This window comes from Lissotriton vulgaris, chromosome 8, assembly GCF_964263255.1.
Source record: "Lissotriton vulgaris chromosome 8, aLisVul1.2, whole genome shotgun sequence".
Taxonomy (NCBI): Eukaryota; Metazoa; Chordata; class Amphibia; order Caudata; family Salamandridae; genus Lissotriton; species Lissotriton vulgaris.
The window spans coordinates 1,511,137,776-1,511,158,176 of NC_141696.1; the positions used below are offsets into that span (position 1 = coordinate 1,511,137,776).

At 51.1% G+C, this 20,401-nt stretch overlaps 1 protein-coding gene across 1 annotated transcript in view; it reads left to right on the forward strand.

Moving 5' to 3' along the window:
• HGD (homogentisate 1,2-dioxygenase) overlaps positions 1–20,401 on the forward strand; it is a 247,906-nt gene that overhangs the window by 132,501 nt on the left and 95,004 nt on the right. The window contains exon 5 of the mRNA XM_086935628.1: positions 17,617–17,676. Within this exon, the coding sequence (XP_086791754.1) occupies positions 17,617–17,676 (60 nt within the window). The remainder of the gene's footprint in view (positions 1–17,616; positions 17,677–20,401) is intronic.

Here is a 20,401-nt window from a genome sequence, read left to right on the forward strand (position 1 = left end):
CTAAATTCCGATATGTGCCCTAGGTGCATTTACCAATTGGTACTGGGCCACCTTATCAGACCCTGTAACTCAGGGCATAGGTGTACCCAGGGCTGCCAGGGGCTGCAGCATGTATTATGCCACCCCTGGCTGGCCTCGTAAATTTGACACAACTGGCTGCACGACAGCTGGGGCGAAGACGTGTAACCACCCTTCGCTTTAGGTATAGTAGCTCTATATCTAACCATACAATGGACACCCGAGTTCCTATCAGTCACTCCTATGGCAGGCCTTAACAATCCTGAAGGCAGAGTGCGTGGGCTCGTGTGAGTTAGGCTCAGGCCCGAGCCGAGCCCGGCTGCAGCTTGCGGAATCAAAACCCAATAGCTGTTCCATGATAACGCGTACCATCTCGGTAACTTCGGTGTCGCGTTATCAAGGCATGTCGAGTAAGGTGTCATACGAATCGGGATGCTGCCCTCTCACCAACTCTGGCGACGAGGTTAGCATTCCGCCCTTCTAGAGGGACACGACATGTACGTAACTGTGAACCCCGGTTAAAGTTAACGAAAGCCTCAGCTCCACAAAATGGATGCTGCCACCACAGACACAAGTCTGACCTCCTGCTGCTGGGAGTCCTTCCAGCGAGGAGCACTTGGACAAAGGGTTTCCTGTCGAGGGCGCTGTTCGCACCGTCCCAGACAGGGTTTGTGTATTCTGGGTAGGTAGGGCTTTGGCGAGAAGGTGACTGCGGAGTGGCACCCCGGTGCTCACTACGCATCTGCCGGTTAGAACCAGTTCCAGGGGCGACAGCCCTGGCCTGGGGAAAGCCCGGCAGGGGAGAGGGGCGTAACTACCCCCCTTCCTGGTCCCACCCTTAGGGCAGGACCTAGTCATGTACCCACCCCTTCCTTTAGAATAAAGGCCGGAGCGGGGACCCTTCCAAATTAGATCATCTTTGAATCAAGAATACTTTCTACGAAAGGACTTCAAGACTCTTCTCAAGATTTCTCCCTTGTGGCTAAGGAGTAGTCACCCTGCATCAGCGGGCACCATCTAAGAACTCTACGGTTTGCTGTAAGTCCTTCCTCAAGGAATCCGACGGCCCAGCTCGACGAGAACCGGCTTCCCTGGCACCTCTGACCTCTACCCACGTCATCAGCTCAGCTGTGATCTGTGGGTGCGACGAGACCTCGAGGGACCGGCCATCATCAGAACCTGCACGCTCTTAAAAACCAGCACGACCATCGAGGTAACTCTCTGGTGAGTGCTCTGGGGTCCGAGAAGCCCCGACCCTGAGCCGCTCCAGCACCGAAGTGCAGTCTCCCAGCATCTCCACGATCTGCGTGGGGCCCTTCTGCTCGCTGCTCAGCACGTTGTCTGGTCACTAGCCGCTGGCTTGTGCCCTTCTGTGACGACATCCGAGAATCATCACTGCCGGTCTGGTTGCTCCAGACTGGCCCTTGCTTCCATCTTTCCGAGAAGCACCCCGGACCCTCCTGGTCCACTCAAGACGCCGACAGCGACATCCGTCGTGGGACAGCTCGCACCTCCACCGTGGTCGCCGACAACGCCTCCTGGTCCGAGAGACTGCAGAGCCTAGCGTCGCCCACTCACCTGGTCGAGGTGACGGCCAACCGGTGCCTTCCTGGTACCCTCTGACTACTGGCTAGTAGTACGAACTTGGTCCCCTCTGCTTTCAGGTTTCATCAATCTCCGATCCAGGCTTGGATCTCTACGAACTATTCAGCACTGGTCGCCGGCCAGCAACTCCTTTCTTCCGGCTCCTGGCTCGTCAGCGAAGACCCCGACGCCTGTAAGACTTGTGCAGCCGCAGCCCTCGTGGCTAGGTAACTCGGCATTTCGGTGCCTGCATAGCCTCCTTACTCTAGGGTCCCGAGTCCCTCGCTTCCGACTTGCCTTAACCTTTCCGTGTCCCCGGACACTTGTTTTAAACTGTGCACTTGAAGTATTTGCTAAAGAGATTTGGTTTGTGCTTAGTACCCTGTCCTCATAAAGAGTACAGGGCTGTTGTGATTCTTAATAAATATACTGTTTATTTTCATAACACTTGTGTGGTGTCCTTTCACTGGGTGTTCAAGGGGTACATGTGTGGTAAACAGCTGGCTTAACACGCCCTCTCGAGTCTTTAGCCTTAGACTGCTCGTATCCACGCTACTAGGATAGCTGGTCTATAGGTTGACTTACAACCAAACACCATAAGGGTCGTTGGAACGATACATAGCGGTCGCTAGAATAGCGAACGTTGCATATCGGGCCAACTTCTCACACCACCTACTTGAAGTAGGTGGTAAAATGCGAATGTTTTGCGACCACAATTGCGGTCACAAAACATTCATACATACCGATGCGAATCGGTATTAGGAAGGGACGCCCTAAACACGCCCCTTCCAAATACCGAATCGCAAACCTATTTTACGATTCGGTAACAGGTTACCAAATGACAAAATTGGGTTTGCTGCATTGGAAAAGCAACTTTTGTGTTCGCAAATGGGCAGATTCTGCAAACCTGCCCTTTTGCGAACTCAAGAATGCTTGCTACACCAGCCCCTAAGAGCTGAAAGAGGAGGTGTAGAAAGTATCGGCTGCGGGGTAGGCTAGCACAGAAGGGAGGGCAGAATGAATAGAAGAGTGATCTATGTCAAAAGCTGCTCACAATTCAAGTAATATCAAAACAGAAGGTGAACGGCTAGCATTCCCACAACAGCCATATGGAAAACATAATAAACAGAGCTGGTTCTAAATGACAACAGAAGGGATCTCTCTCACTGACTGAACTGTACAATAAGTAGGGTTCAATTCCTATAGTCATCTGTAAGAGAAGGTACTGGTTATTGGTTTCATTTGTGGTTTCCCTAAGGTCTCAATGTCGACATTTGACATCAATGAAAATGCGCTTAAGGCAGGACTTATCCAGCTTAATACTACAGGAAGGGTTAGCCAAGAGATCAGCCTATCTAGATGGGAGAAGGATTTTTTTATGTAAGCTAGCCAGGGAATGTTGAACCCTGTGCTCACATCTAAGGCAATCGTTAATCACCTGTTGATTGAACTAGGCACAAGGATTACTCCATACAGATATCCAGAGTTTGAAGGTGCAAGCCGAATACTGTCTTTTATGTGGGAAAGTCCTAACTTCTTATGACATACAAAATTGTAACAACTAGGTGGCTGACATAAAAGCCTCCTGTAAAATCGTTTTCTTCTATCTGGATACTCTTAACATTAGCATAGCCAAAATGCCAGCCCTGTAAGTTAATATTGGGGCACATTATGGTTTAAAAATGTTTTAAAAACCAGGCACCTTTTTCCCACCTACCAGGTCTGACAGTTTAAAAAGGGAGGCATCTCGTTGGATGAATTTCCTTTGTCTGGCAAGTATATTAGAGTGCCGGTGACCAGATGTTTCAAATATACTTCCCAGGCAAGGGAAACTGCCCCCCGTAGATTACAAATTAGAGCCAATATATATATATATATATATATATATATATATATATATATATATATATATATATATATATATATATATTCTATAGTTCATTCTGGACTTCATGGGGCCGTGAGACATTCATAAATATTGGAAACTCTTGTAAAAGGTGGGACAAGTTTGTGCGCATGTGTGCCATCGGTACAGCATTATCAACGTTTAATAATGCTGGTACTTTGAGGTTATTTATCCAGGGCACAAGTCCTGAAAAAAGAAGTGCGGCGACGCTGTCACCGGAAGTGACGTCACAACAGGAAGTGACGTCACAAAAGGTGGCTCCGATCTTGTCCCAGAGAGCCCAAAGAGTGAAGTCCAGCTGTTTTGCAGGGGGGATGGCGTCCCCCCGGTAAAATAAGTGGGGGGACACCGTCCACCCGCGTGGTACCCCAACTCGAGCCCTGTATTTATCACTGGGACATCTTGACCACAAGAAGTTGGGTATCAGCACAAGTCATTTATATAACAGATAAATCAAACCGGGGGTAAAATACATCCTTGACAGACCCCTCTTTTCAAATCAAATAGCTCATCACACTCCCCGTTTGGGGCAAATCTGACACTTGCATTGAAGCTTTGTGGAAGGCAGCCAAAAAGTTGACATGGGCAGCTCTAGACCTTTCTTCAGGAGAATTAAACAACACTTTGATCTATTTATCCATGCCAAAGGCAGAAGACAGGTCCATGAAGGCCAGGTACAGTGGGCAGTGTTTGGCCACAACATATTTACCAATTGTCAGTTTGAGGTTTAGACACTGTTCCACTCTACTAAGGCGCTCCTTGAACCCGTATTGACAAAAACTCAAGACACACTTGTTCTTAGCCTGGTCTCTGATCCTATTAAAGACCACTCTCCCTAGGACTTTGGCAGATGAATCCATAAGAGAGATTGGTCGATAACATTACGTGGAGAAGTGTGGCTTAATGGTTAGAGCAGCAGACCCTGATGCAGAAGTCTGGGCCGGGACCAGGGTTCAATTCCCGCCTCTGCGGGAATTGAACCCTGGGTCCCACTCTGCAACTCTGGGCAATAGCTTGCTTAATCTCCACAACGGCCCCAACAACGCAAGGATGCCTGGCCTCACCTTGGGGGTGCCCAGGAGTGGACACTTCACAGGGAAAGGCCAGGAATTCGTACAAGCGCCGAGATGCCTCCGTAGTCGTGCGCTATACAAATACGTAATTATCACATTACAGGTCAGATCGGTCACCCTTCTTAATGATGGGTACAATTTCAGAAGAGGCCCAGGATAAAGGTAGGGGGTGCTGGGCACCTCATTGAAAATGTTACTTAGCAAAGGTGCCCAGATATCCAGGTTACATTTTAAAAGGTAATTTGAGACTCCATCTGGAACTGGTCCTTTGTTAGGGGGACAGTCCTTTAGAGCAGTGACTGCTTCATCTAAAGCAAACTGGCACAAACACCCCTAATGACCTCCTGAGATTCTGAATTCTGGTCCCTGCTACCCAGGCTGTATGCATCAGAGAAGTGTTTAACCCTTGTGTCAGCAGTGATATGTGAACTGAAGGGTGGCTTATTTCTGTTCCTTTTTCTTAATATGTTACTTTTGCCCTGAAAGTCTTGCGATCGTTCCTTCTGTTAGCTTCCATATTAAGCTCTAGATTCTCTTTCTTTATTTCCTTCTTTCTGTTTGCTAATGTGTGCATGTAGTGTGCCCTACAGCTCCTAATGAGCGAGATGTTCTTCGGTCCTGTACGCAGAACGAGTCTTACCTTGTAATTTACCAAAGAGCAAGCTGAATGAACCCATTTAAGGTTCTAGGGGTTGGGCCTGATGACTGCTCTATTAAGCTGATTTTTCGCTTGCCTACAAAGAGTGGTGACCCAAATATATCAGGCTGGCTGTCGGCTATAGGGTTCAGTGGGGTTTTGGTATGTTGGGCGGTCGTTCGCCCTTTGAATCCCTATTACCTGAGCTTGTGTTGGGTGATTTGTCTCAGGAATGGCATTGGGCTTTTATTAGTGGATAGAACCCATGGTGGGTCAATGTAGTACTAGTTCATAAAGCAGTGAAGTAAGAGCCACACTGGCATCATTTATTTTAAATACCTGTGTCAGTGGCCGTGTTAAGACGGCCGACATAACATGTGGTGGCAACAGGTGATGGGAAGAATCAGCCTCAACCACTGAGCATGCGAAAGGTCAAAAGTTGCACTGTGAAGGTACAACATAGATAAGAGTACGCTCAATCCCACCTTCCAAAGTAATTATAATGTGTTAAAAAAGGCACTTACCTCCCGTGGCTGCCTCCTCCTAGCCATGGCCGCTCTCCTTCCACGCAAGACATACAACGTAGGGGTTATCTAAGAAGAAGGGCGACGAGGACAAGGAAGGAGAGCGTCCATGGCGAGGAGGAGGCAGCCACGGGAGGTAAGGGCCTTTTTTTAAAACATTATAATTACCTTGGGAGGGTGGAGGGGGCGGCTAAGTCCGCTCCGCACGGAGTCGGAGTTTCGCCTAAGCTCCATGTTCGCAACGGAACGCGAAGTAGGAAAAACTCTGGAAACTCCCCAGGCTAGTGGCATTACAGAACAGATAAGCCATATGGTGGAGTGTGCTATTCAGTTTTTTTTTTGTAAAACAATTTTTATTGCAGATTCCAATTTAAGCATTACAGGTAATTTGCAGTTGTGTATATGCGGGATCACAATTTCTCATATGGCCCCCCACAAAAATTTACATAGTCTCATTGTCCGCATTCCTGGGGTTGGGTGATATTTGTCTCACCCAGTGCCTTGTCTCCGCCACTACTCGGTGGCGTATCTAGCGATCAACTGCTGTTTGCTTTTAACTTTCCCCCCCCCCCCCAACTCCCCCCCTGCTAGCATCTGGTCTGTGTTAGCTGTGAGACCGGTGTCCATGGGATGCTGCTCCCCCCCCCCCTCCTCCATGCACCCCCCCACCCCCCGGTGTTCTATGGTGTCCCGTGTCCGGTTTGCCGTATTCTGGGTTGTGTCGGTAACCTGCGGAGTTTGGAGATAGTTACTGAGTGTGTGTGTCCATGGTGGGTGCTGGGATTGGTATCGCCACCCCGGAAACCCTCGAGTCCTCTGCTTCCTCCTCTTCTTCACTCTCCACTGCACTATCTCTAAGTGCCTGGACTAGAGTTTCCCACGCTAGTGCCGCTTCCTGAGCTTTCTCGTCTGGCCCCCGTCGAGCCAGTTGATACCTGATCGTGCTCTCTGCTGCTGTCCATTTCTGGAACTCAGTTATCCATTTCATGTGTCGGCGCTACCTTCGATTTCCAACCCCTAGTAAGCTCCCTCTTCGCTAGGAGTAGGCCCATGTCTATAAATTTGCTTGTCAGTTTATTCTTACGTGTGTGTGGAAACCAGTGTAGGAGTGTAGTTGCGCCATCGTAGTGTAGTTCCCTGTCCGTGACCGCGTTCATGGTGTCGCCCACTTCCCTCCAGAAGTCCTGCAAGTGCGGGCAGTCCCTCAGCATGTGTAGCAAGTCCGCTTCCAGCAGCGCGCATCGAGGACACGCTGCGTCCGCTGCTCCAAAGTACTGTGCTATTTTGTCCGGGGTAAGGTAAGCTCTATGAAGGATATAGAGCTGTATTAATTGAAACCGGGCGTTTCTCGTGCACTTCCTGGGCCTCTGAACCAACTGGGCCCACGTCGTATCCGGGATCTCTCTCTGCAGATCAGTCTCCCAGTGGGTCTTTAGGCGCGTAAGGGGCAACAAGGTGCTCGCTAGTATTCTGGAGTGCAGGCACGTGACTGCCTTGACTGTTCCTGCGGCCATCATCACATATTGACACGGTGGTGATGTCGCGGGCTCACATAGTCCCTCACCCCAGTGCGCTTGGATCCCTCGCACCACAGCTGCGTGTAGGAGGTAGTCCCCTCTCGGAAGGTCGTATTGTTCCTGTAAGGACTGGTACGGCGTGAGCACCCCGTCAGTGTAGAGGTCTCCCACCATCTGCAGACCAGCCTCCTCCCAGCTTTGGAGGTTCGACCAGTCGCCGCCGTGCGGCAGCGCAGTGAGCATACCCAGCGGGATTTCGGGTGCGTACGGGTGTCCGGGATCAGCACGCTTTTGCACGCGGTTCCAGCATAGCCTCAGTGTCCGTTCCTCTTGAGACAAGTCCCTGAGCGCCAGCCTCTGTTGCAGGGTGATGTATGCCAGCACATGGCGGGGGGTGCCAGTGTCTCTTTCCCGCTCCGGGCCCCGGTATACTCTTGCCACCTCCTGTGTGAGGAATTGCAGCTGGGCGGCTAAATAATAAAACTCGAAATCAGGGACCGCGAGTCCGCCCTCGTTCTTCGGGCGGGTCAGGGTTGCCAAGGCTATCCTCCGCCTGCCAGTTCCCCACAGAAAAGACACCACTTGGGACTTTAGTCGTCGAAAGACGGTACTCGGTATCCACACAGGCAGGGTTCGGAAGAAGTACAATAATCGCGGCAGGGCGATCATTTTGAGCAGCGATACTCGGCCTGTCATAGACAAAGGGAGGGTGGCCCAGAAAAGCATGTTACCCTGCAGCGTTCGGATGCAACGGTTTATATTACCTTCCAGCAGATCTGCGGGTTCGTGGTAAATATACACCCCGAGGTAGGGCAGACAGGACGGCTCCCAGCGGAGCTCGGGATGGGTCAGGGGGCACCTCTCCGCCCTCCGGAGAGGAAAGAGGCAAGTCTTCGCCCAATTCACCTTCAGTCCCGACACATCCCCGAAACGTGCTAGTAGGTCTTCCGCCCCGTCCACTGCCTCTTCGGCATTCTCCAGGAACAGTAGGAGGTCGTCCGCATACAACGATATGTGGTGACAGACCCCGTCTACCTCCAGTCCTTGGTAGGAGTCGCCTTTCCTAGCCAGTGCCGCCAGTGGTTCTATCGCAAGGGCAAACAGCAAGGGGGAGAGTGCACACCCTTGTCTAGTTCCCCTATGCACTGCGTACCTATCTGATATCAACGCTCCCACTCGTACCCTAGCGCCCGCCGATGCATATAGCACTTCCGTCCACCGCACATAGTCCTCCCCGATGCCAAAACCCCGCAGCACCCTGTATAGGTAGCTCCATTCCAGGCTGTCAAAGGCTTTCTCTATGTCAATCGCCATCACCATGGGGGCTCTGGCGGTCGGTGGAGGGTCCGCCACCAGCCTCAGCAACCTGCGAATGTTATGAGATGTATTTCTAGTGGGTATAAAGCCTGATTGATCCTTGTGGATCAAGTCTTGCATATGGACCATCAGCCTAGTGGCCAGAATAGTGCTCAAGATTTTATAATCCGTCGTTAGCATCGACAGTGGCCTGTACGATGCCGGGTCAGAGCTGGCCCTACGCGGCTTTAGTAAGGGGATCATGAGCGCCTCGCGCATCGAACTGGGTAGTGCCCCCTTCTCTTTTGCTTCATTGTATATTATTTGGAGCCGTGGGGCTAAGATATCAATGTATTTACCGTAGAACTCGACGGGCAGACCGTCCACTCCCGGTGTTTTCCTGTGTGCCATTCTTTTTATGGCCCCCCCTAATTTCCGCTAGGTCAATCGGGCCTCCGAGGGCTTCTGCTTGGTCCGGCTCTAGGCATGGTAATTGTATCTCAGACAACAAGGTCTCCAACATCTCGGTTTGGTCTACCGGGCTTCCCCTATACAGTCGCTCGTAATATGCTTTAAAGCATCGTAATATGTCTGGCTGGGTATTATACGTGGTGCCGTCCGTATCGGTCAGGGATAGTATTGGGGTAGCACCCCTGCTGGGATTTGCCAACCAGGCTAGGAGCGTCCCCGTCTTATCTCCCTCAGCGAGTGCCTTGGTTAAGTATGTCTTATGATCAAAACAGCGAAGGCGCTCCACCTCCACCGCCACTGCTTCCCGCGCTGAGCATACCCTATTCTGCATGTCGGGGTGGTTGGGCCGTTGTATCTCCACCTCCCTCAGGGCTTGCTCGGCCTTGTCCACGTCTTCCACTAGTGTTCGCCGTATGCCCGCGAACTTCCCTATACAGTGCCCCCGTACTATTACCTTGAGCGCGTCCCATTCCACTGCTCTGGAAGAGGCAGTTCCCTCATTCTCGGCAAAGTATTGGGATATTCTACCTTCTAACGCTCTGCTGAACTGCGGATCGTCCAATGTGTCCGGATGGAGCCGCCATGTTGGGATTGGCGAAACTTCATTCATCCAGGCAAATGTGAGGAGTAGGGGGTTGTGGTCCGAGATCGTGCGTGCTAGGTATTCGGTTCGGGCAACCATGGGCAACACCGACTGGGAGCATAGGAAAGCGTCTATGCGAACGTGGAGGTCGTGCATACCCGAGTAGAAGGAATAATCCCTGTCAGTTGGGTGTTGGGTGCGCCATGCACCCGTCAGGTCCCACATCCCCTGCCAGTTTGATCTGTGTTTTGCTAGTCTGTGAACTGGGGATGCGTGTAGAGGTGGGTGCGACCTATCGAGATTGACGTCTTCCACTGAGTTGAAATCCCCCCCAGCAGCACTGATCCCGTTAAATAAGAGGCCAACTGTTTGGTCAGCCTAGTGAAGTATGATGCCTGCTCCACGTTAGGCGCATAGGCGCTGCAAAGTGTCAACTGACGACCCCTAAGCAAACCCTCGACTGCCACATACCTCCCTTCTGGGTCCTCTGTGTACCTAGTAACCGGAAAGGGAACCCCCGCCCGGATCCAAAGCAGTGTTCCCCTGGCAAATGCCGAGTACGTGGTGTGGAACAGTTGACCCCTCCATCTCCTCTGCAGTGTGGTACCCTCCTTTTTAGTTAAATGGGTCTCTTGTAGAAAGGCAATGTGAATCCCTCTGCGGACCAGGTAAGCGTGTACCATATGCCTCTTTGTCATGGAATTGAGTCCCCGCACATTCCAGGACACACATTTCAATGAGCCCATACTAGCCATCACCCCAATCAGTGCAAATCAAGTCAATAAACGTACGCTTCCGGACACCAGACACCTTCCCACCACCTCCCATCCCCAACTCCCCTCCCAACCTCCCATCCCCAAGTGTACCTCGAGTCACCCCAACTACTCCAGGTCCCCCCTCCCCCAGAACAGGACCCAGCTGCAAAGTAGAGGCTCCCATCCAAACTAGCAAGCAAACGTGCTCACGTAAACTTGTAGTCCGTAGTAATCACCACGGAGGCCTTATGGGCCCTGTGGTGCGTGAGCTGGCTACTGAACCCTTCAAGTCTCGTTCCCATGTCCCTCCGCCCCACAATACTCAATGCGACTCATAAAAGAAAAGTCTCACATTAGTCCGTTCCAATGTTCATGGGGGGCGCCGCCCTCACGTTTTCTTCTTCTCAGAAACCGCGGACAGCTGTTAGGGCGCAACGATTTCCCCCGAAGTCTGGGGGTTGACCTTCGGGCCCCTAGCACCCTCCAGCCCCGAGAAGTCAGTGTCCGATCCCGTGGCCAGTGCCTCCGAGGCTGATTCTCTTGCCGATTGGTCCGGCGCCGATCCCGACACCTCCTTAACCGCCTGCAACGCTGCTTTCCGTTCCACTTCAGTTTGTGATGTTGACGGCTTCTTGGATCCCCGGTTGCGCCCTCGGAGCCTTCTCGATCGCCTGATCGCATGGTTCTGGCGCTCCTCCTCGGCTCCAAAACGAGCCCCATCTGTGCCCGCCTTGTAGGTGTCCCACCAGGCCCAGGCATCCGCCGGAGTTTCAAAGAACAGCGCCTTGTCATCCACTATCACTCATAGTTTGGCTGGGAACAGCAGGGAGTATTGCAGTCCCTCGGTGCGTAGCTCCTTTTTGATGGAGAGGAAGGAGGCTCGCTGTTTTTGGGTTTCAAATGTATAGTCCGGGAATAATGTGACTTTACTATTGTCCACCTGGAATGGGCCCGCATCCCTGGCCCGCTGAAGGAGCCAGTCTCTGTCCCTATAGTGGAGTAATTTGATGACTACCGGGCGCGGCGGGAGACCCTGGCGCGGGGGTCGAGAAGGCACGCGGTGTGCCCGCTCCAGCGTGAAGAAGGGAGATAGGCCCTCCGGGGCAACCACAGTTTTTAACCAGTCGGTCAGGTAGCCCACCATGTCCGTACCTTCTTTTTTTTCCGGCAGGCCCACCAGACGTACGTTGTTCCGCCGACTGCGGTTTTCGGCGTCCTCCGCTCTCTTCTCTAGGGCCTGTATCCGCTCCATTGCTTCTGTGAGTCGTCCCTCCATTGATTTATGGGCCGGTACGACATCTTGTAGGGCGACTTCCGTGGCCTTGACCCTGTCCTGCAGCTTCGCATGATCTGCGCGTAAGTGCCCCAGCCCCGTCGCTACTTGACCAATATCGTGTTGTAGGGCCTCCTTCGTGGCAGCAATGGCGTCCAGTATTCGGTCCTGCATCAGCTGGAGCTCCGTGGGGGGTTGCGAGGAGTCTTCTGGCGCTTCCGTGGTTGGGCTCCCGTCCCCCTTGGGCCCTCTAGGCTTTCCCATCTTGCACCTCCTCGCAATTCCGGTCTCTCAAGGGCGAACCGGTGGCAACGACGTCTCTCGCAATAGTCCGCCGCCAACTCCAAGGTGGTCTCCCTGCTAACCGACGTCAGTAGGTGAGCCGGATCTTTGGGGGTCGCGTTGCGGAGGTTCAAAATGGCGCCAGCGGCCCGTTAGAGCTCCTCAGCTTCCCCGGTAATCGGGCGTCAGGGGTCCGCACCGAGGTCCACCAGCCGGCCCCGTCTCCTGGTCCGCACTCTTTTAAGCTCCCCTCGCGTTACAGCGGTGCTGGCGATCTGATGCCACCCCCCACGAAGGAAGTATAACCTGGGGCCAGAGTCGGGGTGGAAAGTGTAGGATGTGCAATTCCACAGCGGGTGTCCTCTTCCCCCCGGTCTCGGCACTCCGCTTCCACGACCCACGGGACCAGGGCGATGGTGCTACGGTCCGATTCAGTGCTCCACCAGGCCCCTCGCAGGGACAGCGTCACCGTTCTTGTTAGGCCCGGGTCAGGCCGCCGCCCAATCAAATCGCAGGTCCCGTTGACGGGCCGCAAAGTATCTCCGCCGGGCGAGGCTGGATGTCCCCAGGGCAATATCCACCCCTGGTATCTTCGTAGGGCCCACCCAAATCAAGGCCGGCCGTGCCTCGGCCGGTCACGGGCGTACTGTGCCGTTGCAGGACTCGGCAGCACCCACAGGGATCGCAGGCCTCAAAGCCAGGGCCCAGAGTAAGCCCCTTGCGGTGGTGGGTGGAGCCCCGCCAGAGCTCCGCTCCCAAGCGGACCCCGCACTGACCTCAGGGTACGCCGGTGCTCGGGTGGTCGCAACCGCTCTCCGGCAGTCTAGTGCTTCGCGGCTCCCCTCTCCGTGTCTGCAGGACCGCAGGGGCAGACACGTCACTATTCCTCGGTGGCCGCTTGGAGGGATGCCGCCATCTTGCTCATGGCCGTCTCAGGCACTCCGCGCCCCTCAGCGCCCTTTGTGCTTGGTTCTGCGGCGCGCTTCCCCAACCGGAACAGACCTGAGGGTTGGCTCCGGGATCGACCCGATTTCCACGGGGATCCCGGGTCTGAGACAGGATTAACTGCGGATCACGGGCTGAGGGTCGGGAGCCTCACTAGGCTGCGACCGTCTCCATCGGCTGCTAGCCACGCCCCCGAGTGTGCTATTCAGTTGGCAGTTCAGAGAGGGTCTAATGTACGTGGTTCAATGGATTGGTATGGGCACATTACACTACTGAAAATACAGTGTTTCCTTCCAAAGACATCTTTTCTATTGTTAATGAGCTTTCCCTGCCGGATAGGATTACCCCCCAACCTCAACCTACCCAAAGCTTATGCGATTCGTTGAACTCCTATTTTATAGACAAAATTTCTGCCATCAAGGATAACATTCCCCCCCCTTCATCACCCCTTCCTTTACCTCTCCCCCCTATGAATTCCAGCCGCCTGACTCAGCTCCCACCAATCTCTCAAGATGAATTCTTCGTTCTTCTCCGCAAAGTCAGCTCAGGCTCTCCTAATGACTGCTGCCCCCCTCAGATCCTCAGAGAAGCCTTTCTGTCATGCCCTGGCCCCCCATTAGCCTTGCTCAACAACTCGCTCGCTACTGGGGAGGTCCCCCGTTCCTTCAAACAGGCAGCTGTTCTTCCTATTCTAAAGAAAACCAATGCTGACCCCACAGTTTTAAGTAATTATCGCCCTATTTCCCTCCTTCCCTATTTGGGCAAAATCCTTGAGACCTATGTCACTCGCTGCCTGAGTACCTTTATAGAGAATTCCTCCTTCCTGGATAACCAACAAGCTGGCTTCCGACCCCTCCACTCCACCGAGGCGGTCATAGTAGCCGTCATGGATGCCTTGAGGAAAGGCGCCGACAACAACATCTCCCAGGCCCTTGTCCTCTTGGACCTGTCGGCTGCATTCGACACGGTCAAACATACCATTCTGATCGACCGTGTCCACAATGCCGGCATCCAGGGGGTGGCCCTCGAGTGGCTCAGATCCTTTCTGAGCCATCGTACTCAAGCTGTCCACCTATCTACTTTTTCTGCACACTACTCAATTCTCACTTGCGGGGTCCCCCAGGGCTCCGCGCTCTCACCTTTATTGTTTAATTTGTACCTTCAGCCCCTTCTTGTTTCCCTCCGTAACACTCCGGTCACTATTTTTAACTACGCAGATGATCTTCAGTTAATTTTTCCCATTGACCCCCGTCCTTCCTCCCGTTCCAACTTTCAATCCACTATGCTTAACATTGCTGAGTGGATGCTCCACTGTCAGCTAAAACTGAACCCTACAAAAACTGAGCTGGTACTAGTTGGAGGCTCCACTAACCTGTGGAATTCCACCTTTTGGCCCTCCTCTCTGGGGACTCCACCTAACTCAGTCAGCACGGTGAAGAGTCTGGGGGTGATCATTTCTGAGGACCTTTCCATGAGGCCTCAAATTAATGCAGTTACCTCATCCTGCTTTTTCCACCTTAGGCGGATCCGTAAGATCAGTAGGTTCCTCACTCGAGATGCTCTGATCCTGGTCATCCTAGCATTGATCACTTCCAGGCTCGACTATGCTAACACATTGTATGTCGGAATACCATCTATCCATCTCCACCGGCTACAACTTGTTCAAAATCAGGCAGCCCGCCTGATTTTTCGCCAGCCGAAATACCAGCATGTCACTCCTCTTCTGCGTAGTCTCCATTGGCTCCCCATCACTAAACGCTGCATCTTTAAACTTGGCTTTGTCATTTTCAAAGCCCTTTCAGACTCAGCCCCAGTATTCATCTCGTCCTGCCTGACACGGTACGTCCTTCATAGAGACCTCCGCTCTGCTACTCACAACCTCCTGGTTATCCCTAAAACCAGGCGGAAAAAGCACGGAGGCCTCAGCTTCTCAGCCATGGCACCCACCACCTGGAATTCTTTCCCCAATACACTCCGCCTCTGTCCCACTTACGATCACTTCCGAAAACTCCTGAAGACCTTTCTCTTCCAGTCAATCCCCGAGTAACTCCTCCACCCCAGCTGCCGTTACGTCAAGAGCGCCATGAAACCGTTGGTGAACGTGCGCTGTATAAATACTTTTAACGTAACGTAACGTAACGATCACCTTTTGAGATTCTGAGAGGTTGTAAATCCAAAATCAAGTTAATACCAAGTTGGTTGAAGGATAGTAATGTACATAACTTATTAATCTTCATGTGCTAAATCATTAAACATTCATGCAGGTGTTTGGGTGAAGGTGAAAGATGGACTCATAAGAAAGGGCCTGTTGAAGTTTAGAGGTCCCTTTAAAGTTAAGCAAGTACATGACTGCTCCATGGTCCTGGAGAGTAGAGATAAATGGAACAAGTGCACAGTGGCCTTGTACCAGAAAGGAGGAGAGTGTGAAACAGCTGACACAGACAGACGTGGGAGGTCTAATGGTTTTATGTTAATGGGAGATGGTGAATGTGAGTTCCAGGCACATTACCTGTTTTGATCGGAATAGGACTTTTGTTTCAGGAGGAGGAGATTGTAGAGGTGGTGTAAGGAATGGAGGCGAAGAAGGTGGAGAGAGAGGAGAGAATCGTGCAAGGAGATAAAAGAGACCGCCCGCTTATTAGGAGGATTATGTTTGAAAATTTGGGACATAAACGTGGCATTGTTTTTACTTGCACACTACAGCATATGTTTATCTTTTTTTGATGGTTTGTGTTCTATTAATAGATAATGTGTTCATTCTGTATTCTTGTATTCTTGTATTTTTTTCTTGATCATTTTTATGTTAATCTTTCCTTTTTTTTAATTGCATGTTTAGGTAGAATGGTTTAATCCAACTTTAACATCTTTTACATGTTTTAGAGATCATTTTTCAGTTTATTAATGATATTTTATGCAGTTTTGTATTTTGCTTCATGGTGAAAGAGGCAAGCAAGAGGAGGTAGAAGAGTTGTCCGGGCAGGGAGGACGACGCAGTCCAGCCTCCCTGGCATGTAAATCATGTAAGACGTTGCTCTCAGCAGAACATAAATATTCAAACTTTCACAGAAGCATCACTTAACCCCTTGCATGCTGATGACGAACCCCAGCCGTCATGCACTACGGTGCTCGTGTGCTGATGACGGCTGGGGTTCGTCATGGCCCGCCCCTGTTCATTTGTTTACCGCACAGGGGCGGAAACGGGCCAGCAGTGAAGGGGTTAATGATAAAACCATCCCCTAATTCAAGCCTTCCTGTTAAATACTGAGCCTGTGAATGTGATGTGTGGTTTATTTATGTAGCTCTACTTTCCACATGTTTACAATTCTATTTTGTAGGACTGTTATTATCAATGGTAGTTGCTGATCTCAGAAGAATAGTAAACTGAGTCTGACCTACCGTGATTAATAATCGCATCCTCCTGGTCACACTCCATTGCAGCAGTGAGACCTTAACACACTAAGCTACCTTTTACAAGTTAAGCCATCAGGTTTTAAATACATGTAACATTTCCTGGTTCTTCCGAACTACAAAGAGAATTAGTGCTTTGAGAAGACTAGGGTGCAAACGTCATCTAAAAAGAGAACCATGACATCATTTAGTCGAGCATTCGAGACCTCTTGTATATACTTTAGTATATACTTATTATATACTTACAAGTGTATGTACTTTGTGGACTCTGGAAGTCAGCCCTAGGACTTTTGTGCTTCCGCTTAGGGACTTTTTATTATCTTCAACTGCCTCTGTTTAACTGTCTTGATAGAAAACGACCAGCAGAGGTCAGTAAAATACCAGAATTGCTTTCCGCTGAGAGACTTTCTTTTTGTTTCTGGCAACTGCCTCTATTTAACTTTCTTGATAAAAAACTAAACGACCAGCAGAGGTCCGTAAAATACCAGAATCACTTTAGCATTCTCTAGATTCCAGTCCATAGAAGTTGTCTTCCACAAGCACCCGTAGACAATAATATTTTTTTCAAATCTTGTATTTTCAATGATATGACCACTGAAGGCCCTGATTTTATATTAAAAACAGAGCTTTGGAATATACCATTTCCCGCTGAAAGGCAATATTTCTTTCTCTCCGTGTGTTCCCATACCTGGCGTGTCACGCAGTTTGATGCTTACTTTCCCTCCATGTTAAAGACCAGTAAATGTTTCAGCACCCAGGCTAATGTGCTGCATAGATAAATACATATAAGGTCCCAAAGGCGAGACTGATTGCATTGCAAATGCTTGTTTTTATATTCTGTTCATTGACCTAGGTAGCATGCCCTGCCCTCATCTAGGAAGGAGTACTTCCTGTTTCCTCTCTGTCACGTGATAGGCCCCAGTACGGAAACCTTGCATGGCTGATCCAGCAGTGTTCAGTGGGTTAAAGAGCATAGATATTACAAAACTGGCCCTATGGATACATTGTGGTAAAAGCACTATATAAATAATACCTTTGTATGAATAAACAATGAATGTCTGGTGTTTATGATTGGAGAGGGAATCCTGCCTCTTTAAGGTCTGAGTGCAGCAGTCAGAGGCTAAATGGTGAGCAGGCAACCCTGCAAACTGGGGGACCACAGTGGTATGGCCTCCTGTGTGCTCCATCATACCAGGCATCAACAAACATCTCTGAAGTCACATTCTCTTTGGTCTAGGGGTGGAGCTCTGGCGGGGTGCCCACACCTCTGGGTGTCCTTGGCTAGGCACTGTAGTGCTTGGATGCAAGTCTTCAACTCACCGCTTTCTTCTGCCTCTATTTCAGCTCCGATGGAAGTCATTTGAGATCCCCACTGCATCTCAGAAGAAGTTGGACTTTGTGACGGTGAGTGAGATGAGAAGCATATTGGAGATGAGCAGATATTTCTTTATTTCCTAAGTGTTTCCTTCCTACCCCCCTGTAGAGCCCCAACACACTGCTTACCTAAAGGGTCTGAAAGAAAGCACCGCTATTGAATTGTGTGCAGACTGATGTCATGGGATGGAAGAGGAATAATAAATCTGTAAAAGGCAACATTTGGAAACAGGAAGGAGGGAGGTTTTGGAAAAAGCTGAAGTAATGTATTTATTATTTACCCCAAAGTTTGAAGTTTCCCTCCTGAACCAGACCCCAGCTCTCCCTCGTGCTGCTAGCGCTGCCCCTGCTTCATTCATTTGCCCTCGCTTGCTGCTAGCCTTATGACGTTCCTCCCCCTCGTTTTCTCCTGTTTGCATTTCTTTGACTCCTTTTCTGTTAGCCTTGTGACATTTCTCCTGTTTTTTTCTCCTATTTGCCTTTCTTTCACCCCTTTTCTGTTAGCCTTTTGTTTTCTGATTGCCTTGTGACTTTCCTGCCGCTTGTTTTCTCCTGTTTGCCTCTTTCTTTGGGAGTTTTATGTTAGTCTTTGTGACTTTACTTCCACTACTCTCCCGATCTCTTCACCTCTACCGATTTGCCACCTCCTGCCAAGCCCCGCCCACTGCCACCCAGCGCCCCTCCCTCCTCCTAGGAGCTACTTATTGGAGGCCGCAGCCCAGCACACAGCGGGCGCGCCAAAGATTAGCCCATCTGCGCCTGGACTGCGCGCTGCGCCAGGACCCCCTGACTCCCAGCACCCCTCCCCTTGCAGACATGATGTCACTGTCCTCCACTCCCTGAACACCGGATGTCCCAGTGAACACGGCTGCCAACCTGCACCACACTCCACGGTAGGACCGTTTTCCTGCTGCAGCTGCAGCTCCTGTACCAGTACACCCACCATCATGCCACAGAGCTGCAGGCCGACCTCTCGCCACACCAGAAACGACCTACCAACTCCACTGCTAACTCGTCAACACCTGCTCTGTAAGCAAGCATTCCACCAAGCTATGGGTCCTCAATGTCACCCTCACACCCGATATCGTCTTCCTCACCAACCCCTGGCTTAAACCTGCCCCTGACACGGCCACAGCAATTTCTGACGGATATAAAATCACTCCAAGGACTACATCTTTCTCGGAACCTCAACTTCCTCCTCGACGACCCCAACATCAACACCACCCACCTCATCGACAGTATGAACAGCCTCAGACTGATCCAAATCGCCCGCGACCCCCCGCATAACGCAGGACACAGGCTGGACCCCATCTTCACCTCCAGCAACCCCGTCAAGTACAGCCATGTCACAGAACTAACATGGACTGACAACTCCATCATCCACTTCAGTATCTCCATCCACCACACCGCTACCCCCAAAATGGCAGCACCCCCCACTGTAGGTGGAGCAAAATTTCAGAGATCTGCTGGATGAATGCCCTCAAACCCCCCAACCCAGCCTCCTCCACCAACCTGGACCAGGGGAAAAAGAACTTCAACACCTAGATAACCAACTGCACCTACTGCATCGCCCCATCAAGAGCAACAAAAACAGAAGGTCCTCCGAAAAAGGCCAGCTGGTACACCCAGGAAGATGACAACTTTGAGAAGCAGCAAGGACAGCCTTCAAGACCTCCCTTAACCACTACCACCGCCTGCTGATGGCAATGTAGAAGAGAGCCCAAGTCGCACGCATTGAATCCAGCACCAACATCAGCAAAGAACTGTTCAACATTGTTAAAAAGTTCTCCAACCCTGTTGCCAGCGAAAACAACATCACCCCTCACAAGAGTTCTGCGACAACTTTGACAACGTCTTCCATAACAAGATCGCAAGGATACACAGAAACCTCAAACCCCAATCCACACTCATGGACTTCCTCATCCGATACGCAACCAACACGATCCGCGGACTAACCGCCTGGATTCAGCTCTCCACCCAGCACACTACCTCCATCATGAAATCCATCAGCTCTGGAGCTCCCACAAGCTCACGCCCGCACCAGAGTTTCAACCTGGAAGCCACAGGATTGGTCAAGAACTCACCACCCTGCTCAACACCTCAGTCACCATGGCAACATTTCACGATACCTAGAAGCACACTGAAGTCAGATCACTACTTAACTCTGGAAGCATGACGAAGTAAGACCACTGCTTAACAAACCCTCCATTGGCCCCAGCTAACTCAAAAACTACCGGCCAATCTCCTCGCTCGCCAAGATTCTGGGAAAGACCATCAACAGACAACTCACAAAACACTTGGAGCAGAATCAGCTACTCAAAGCTTCCCAGTCTGGTTTCCACAGCAATCACAGCACTGAGTCCGCCCTGATCTCAGCCACTGAAGACATCCGAACCCTCAGATCAAAGAGAAACAGCGGCTTTGATCCTCCTTGACCTCTCGACAGCCTTCAGCACCGTATCCCACCATACACTGGTCGAAAAACTCCACCACATTGGCATCCAAGGGAATGCACTCAGATGGATCACCTCCTTCCTCACCGGAACGACACAGTCTGCCTACCACCTTTCACCTCCAAACCCAAAGATATCGTCTGAGGTGTTCCCCTTCAACTCATTCAGAAGGTGCCACAAGCTACACATATAAAAGGTCATCTTCTCGATCCACTTTTCTCCAATTTACAAGGGCTACTCTGTTTGGACCCTATTCCCTTTCCCTCGTCAGACCATCATTTGATTTCCCTACACTGGTCCCC